The sequence below is a fragment of the Populus euphratica genome, unplaced genomic scaffold (genome assembly GCF_000495115.2).
Source record: "Populus euphratica unplaced genomic scaffold, PopEup_1.0 scaffold46.1, whole genome shotgun sequence".
Classification (NCBI taxonomy): Eukaryota; Viridiplantae; Streptophyta; class Magnoliopsida; order Malpighiales; family Salicaceae; genus Populus; species Populus euphratica.
The window spans coordinates 1,036,559-1,042,080 of record NW_011499852.1 but is presented as its reverse complement, the minus strand read 5'-3'; the positions used below and the strand labels follow the sequence as shown (position 1 = coordinate 1,042,080).

Genomic DNA, 5,522 nt, shown 5'->3' with positions numbered 1-5,522 from the left:
GGGGGGGGGGTGGTAGCGTTCATTGAATACTGATTTTCCTACATGACTCCTGCAGGCGGAATCTACAAGTGCTACGAATGAGTCCATTCTAAAGGTTGCTCTTGATCACGGAAAAGCTTCCGGAGTAATAAAGTCGCATGACAGGGTAGTTATTTGCCAAAAAGTTGGGGATGCATCAGTGGTCAAGATTATTGAGCTTGAGGATTAAAATGTTTCAAACCCCATAAATTTTTGTGCTTTTTTAGCGCACTCATAATTATGAAAGCAGGTGGTGAATTCAGCTCCTGGCACCTGTGAGGCTGTATCCATCCCACCAGGTTTTATGACCAGCAGCTTGTTTTGGTGTTTGAACGGTGACACTGACTTTTGTTCACACCTGAAATGAATGTCGTGGAAACTCATATCCATCTTTCCTACTTTTACTTCATTATCAAAGGCCATTTGCTTCCCGCATGAACAGCTGGTTCTAGAAATTTATGTCCAAAATGAAATGCTATGCGTTTTGAGCTCGGCCTTTTGCTTTTCACTCCAGCGGATCTACGAAGTATAAGTGTCCAAATATACATATATATATATATATATAGCCATCGAATTCAACTTCATCCTGGATGCAACTGCGTCTAGTATTCGTGATGCTGCCGATGCCTTTGGGAGTCGTGTCCCAAAAATTTAGAAAGTAACCGCTCTCTTTTCTCCCCTTCAATTACTATGGCGAGGTTCAAGACCCGACAGCCAGAATGGAATCGATCCTGGTGCCACCATCTGTTCATGGAGGTGAACCAGCTTCTTTTATAAAGAAATAACAATAACATATAAATTTTCATGGACGTCTCCGCCTGTGTCCTAAATAATGGATCTGGCTTCAAATCAGTCGAATGTGGGTTTGAGTCTTCACCAGGCGTAACATTTACTTGCACCCTTGGATTAGATTTGCTTTCACAAACTCCCTTCCAAGGATGCAATGCAGTATACCACTGCTCCTCGTATCCTTCATCAGAGCCTAAGCCTCAGGCAGGGTCTCAGGACCTCTTTCAAAATTCAAAATTGAACGTTAATCTTGTAGGCTTTGCTAATAGGGACTGTAATTGCAAAGGATTTTACCCATGGACCAGAAGTTGGAACTTCAGCTAGTGTGGGACTCTTTCTTGCCCGGCAACTGGTCTATAATGCATGAAGCACGGCAGAGGGAATGGCCATGGGACCGCTCCTGCAAAGGAAGCTTTTCTAGTCTCTGCCATCTCTCGCTCCAGTGACAGAGCCATAATTTTTTAAATAAAAAATAAATTATTAATAAATATTTGATATTATATATTATGTAGATATATATTATATAAAAAAATTAATTTTAAATATATGTATTAACTCATACCAAACAAAATTAATTTAAAAATGATTTTGAAACAAAAAATCCTAGGATATAATTTTTTTTGGAGTTTTAATATTTTAAAACCAATTCATAATAACTTATAATCAATCTCATCAAAAATATTTTTTAAAATATATATAATCAAATTATCATTTATCTATTTTTAGTTTAAGATGAGTTAAATACTTACATTTTCTAAATCTTTCAAGAACTAGTAAAATTCTTGGCAATAATTTTATACTAATATATGATAGAGAGTAGCTAAAATCATATATTAAAAGAATTGTCATGGCAAATTAATATTATTATTGTTGACTTATTTTTTTCTATAGGTGGATTAAACATAAATATTAAATATTTTTTTATGTCTCTATTATATCTTTAATTTTTTGAGTTATCCTATAATTTATTTTTAATCACTAATAAATTCATCAATATCCATTTTTAATATGAAATTCATAGCAAAATACTTATCAATTTATTAAAATCCATTTCATTTTATATTCATATGTATATAATATTATCCATATACATATTGATTTAACAAACTTTTAAATGATCATAAATCCTAACATTTTCAATAATTAATTATAAAAGAATAAAAATAAAATTAAATAATGAAATAAATAGAAAAGATAAAAAAATTTATCTAAGCATAAAGTTAAGATATTATTTGTTTAATTAATTAATAGTTTAGGACTTGGAGAAAAAAATTATAAGAAAATAAAAATAATAGCCTAAAGAAAGAAGAAAAGCTCTCGGTTAATTAATAAAAATATAAAAATATAAAAAAATTAATAAAATATATTGTACACATATATTATATTATATTATAAGTTAACAATAGCTAAATTGGGTTAACTGTAACCAATAAAAAAAATTAAACCTCCTAAAATATTATTAATATTTTAATATAAAAGAAATTAAAAAAAAAAAAGGACAATTGCTGCTCATGACCCTACATGGCCCCGCCACTCCTCACTCCCTCGCTTCAGCAATATAGTGGATCTTATTTGTCAATCCAATATTTCTCATCAAGAACACCCATCTGTTAGCTTTGTCCCCAAGCACTTTCAGAGTTTTAATTAGTAGGAATTGAACATGTAGCGAGAGTGGCACTCTCAAGTGATTAGACATCATCTTGAGGGAAAAAAATGCATTCAAGAGAAACAAACTCTCCGAGTTCTTGGTCTTATTCATATATTATTAATTTGTACAGAAATGGTAGCAAATTATCTAGAATAAACCTATAAGAACAACAAAAAAATGCCATTCCTATCTATCAAAACTATCTAGAATTAATCTGTTATAGTACATTTCATCCAGCAATGGAAGAAGGATCACTCCGCTTGTTTGAAGGCAGTTGTTGCTGTTGATGTGTAGTATCAAGCAACTCAAGCTCTTTCTTCCTTACAATCAGTACCATTCTCTCATTTTCAAGCCTTCTTCTCTCATTCTCTAGCTTAGCCCTCTCCATTTCCCTCTCTTTCTTGCTACTGAATTTCACCCACTTCAACCTTTGCTTTTCAAGCTCAAATGCCTGGCATTGGTAGTTCACTTGCTGCTCCTCTAATTGCACCAACTTCAGCTTCATCCATTGATTCTTCTCCCATGAACTCTTTGCTCCATCTCGGAGCACGTTCGTTATTTCCCCATTCAATTGCTGCATCAAAGATGATGTTGTTGAAAACACTTCCTTTCTGGGCCTCTTCCGTGATGATTTCTCGTCACGGTCATCTTCATCTCCATGCCCATGCCCGTTTTGATGCCTTGAATTGCCTTCTACTGCCTCGTCCTCATTCTCTTCATAATCCTCTTCATCATCGTCTCTTTCATCATCATCATCCTCTTCCTCCTCATCCTCCGCATAATCATCTTCATCTTCCTCGCTTTCGTCGTGGTCATCCTCTTCATTTCTTGCCAATTTTGCCATTTTCGACCCCTCTGTTTCGGTCATCGAATTGGTTACAACTTGAGTGTTTTCAGTTGAATGAGAACACCTTTGGTATTGCTGTTGCTGTTGTGTTGCTTGTTGGTGCTGAGCATGAGACGGGTCTGCAGCCATCTCTGGCGAGTTACTAATACCAGAGGCAACCCCACTTGGAGCATGGCCACAGCTATTATGATAAGCACACATTTCTCTGAAAAACAAGTGCTTGGAATTGAGCAATTTTCTCACTTCATCCTTCATTTTCGGTGACAAATCCATAGTATCAAGCAAGCTTTGATTCTCCACAACCCTGCAGGCAGTCCCCTTTCCAAGGATATCATTAACCCTCTTATACCTCTTGTTCAGGTCATTGAATTTATCCTCACATTGTTGTGGAGACACATAAAACCCTTTCTCCATCATTGCCCGAGAAACTGATTTCCATTTCCCTTTCTTCTGTGCCAGCCCACCGGGCTTTTTCTTGCCTATAGGATCACTCACTTCAGACCCAACCTCATCACCAATGTAAAACACTGCCATTATAAGTAGCCTAACCATATTATCAGTCCACTTCATTCTTTGCCATGGAGAAATTTTCCTTTTTCCATCAGTGGTGCTGTCATCTCCAGTGAAAGAAGGCTCATCTTCATTACTCAATGGTGATAATAATTGTTTAGGCTTTGTGGAGGCAAAAGGATAGGCATGTTTGGCAGATTGCTGAGAGTGTTGGTGGTGATCAGATTCATGGTGAGTATAAGCTACAATCTGGGGATGCTGCAAGTGGTGAGGGTTTTGTGGGTTTTGTTGTTGGTGTAGTGGCAATTCTAGTCCTAGCATTCCTGATCCCATGCCTGGAAATATCCCACCACCTAAATCATTGTGTTCCATCAACCTAACAAAAAATACTTAATTCCTAAAACTTACTTAATTACCTTATCCACTACCAATGAGAGAATTTTGTCATCAGCTACTTTTCTAAAACTTTCTATTGGGTTCAAGATTTTAGGAATAAACCCAGTTGAGATCCTAATGCGTCAGATACCCCATGTTGGGACGTTATAAGATACCAGCGCATCCAATTCTAAAGCATAATTGGGTGGCAGAAATGAAGGTGTTAAAAAAAGAAGAAAAGAAACAAAAGCATACCCAGTGGCAGCAGGAGAACTGAAGCTTGGAACAAAAACCACTAAAGATGATTGCTCAAAGCACCGAGGTCTGAAAGATCGAAGCTGAAACGCAATATCAAGTTCTGCAAAGCAACTTCTTTAATGCCCTGAAAAATTTGAGTGCCCATTCAGCCTTTGCAGGCAAATTATAATGAAGGAGAGGGAGAAGCTGAGAGAGAGAGACAAAGGCGAGAAGACGTAAATGGCAAGAGAATAGAGAGTGAAAGTGAAGGATAAAAAGAGGGTGGAGACAGAATAAAATAAAGCAGAATACAAAGAGCGTAGCAGCCGGTTTTACTGCAACAGGTTTTGTTGTGGTGTTTGACAGAAAACTGCCCATGGTTTTGGCTGTAGCACCTCCTTTTCTAAGGAAAAGATCCACAGGTATTTTTATTATTTATTATTATTATTTATTGAAAACTAGTTGGAAGTTAAGAACCCACCTGCAGGATGACATTATTAATCAAAATATGATATACAAATACAAAACGTAAGAAAAGACAAAGGTGGTGCAAGTACAGGCCTTGAGGGCCCTGTGGCCATTCAGGCATCAAATTTGAAGTTGTAAATTTAACAGATTATTTTTTAAAATATTTTTTATTTTTTAAAATTTATTTATTAATATTAATATATCAAAATAATTAAAAAACATAAAATAATTAACCTGCAAAAAATAAAAAATTTTAGAAGCCACCAGCATCCTTTCTAATTCATTTATAGTCTCCCGACACGCTACTCATGTGTAACTAGGAACACTATTCATTTGTGACTAGGTCAATGATTTGTTAGTTCTAGTTCTGGTTTCAATTTAATTTTTAATTTTAATCAGCCGTGAGAAAATGTAATTAATTGTAATCAATAATTAGTTTTATATTTAGGGTTTTCCTTAACATGCTCTCAACGGACACATGCTGGATTTGAAATATTTCACTTTCATAATTGGGTGAGTTCAGAAGAATTCAAATTCATGATATAATATTGTTTATTATAAAAATTAAGATATTTCGTTTGCATTAGTTAACTTGTGTTTTTAGGACACGTTAGAAAAACCCTACATGTT

At 35.2% G+C, this 5,522-nt stretch overlaps 2 protein-coding genes across 2 annotated transcripts in view; one reads left to right on the top strand and one right to left on the bottom strand.

The window, feature by feature from the left end:
- LOC105121777 (Pyruvate kinase family protein) overlaps positions 1 to 512 on the top strand; it is a 6,805-nt gene extending 6,293 nt beyond the window's left edge. Inside the window, exon 16 of the mRNA XM_011020563.1 lies at positions 56 to 512. Coding sequence (XP_011018865.1) covers positions 56 to 208 — 153 coding nt within the window. The 3' untranslated portion in view covers positions 209 to 512. The remainder of the gene's footprint in view (positions 1 to 55) is intronic.
- A 2,013-nt stretch (positions 513 to 2,525) lies between these two features.
- LOC105121776 (46 kDa FK506-binding nuclear protein-like) lies at positions 2,526 to 4,789 on the bottom strand. Its single transcript, XM_011020562.1, has 2 exons — positions 4,443 to 4,789; positions 2,526 to 4,147 (listed from the first exon to the last, which is right to left on the bottom strand). The coding sequence occupies exon 2, from the start codon at positions 4,143 to 4,145 to the stop codon at positions 2,685 to 2,687; it is 1,461 nt and encodes a 486-aa protein (XP_011018864.1). The 5' UTR covers positions 4,146 to 4,147; positions 4,443 to 4,789; the 3' UTR covers positions 2,526 to 2,684.
- Between the last annotated feature and the right edge of the window lie 733 nt (positions 4,790 to 5,522).

Bases quoted from the DNA above. Each gene is read 5' to 3' on its own strand.
- LOC105121776 (XM_011020562.1), bottom strand. From the start codon at position 4,145: ATGGGATCAGGAATGCTAGGACTAGAATTGCCACTACACCAACAACAA.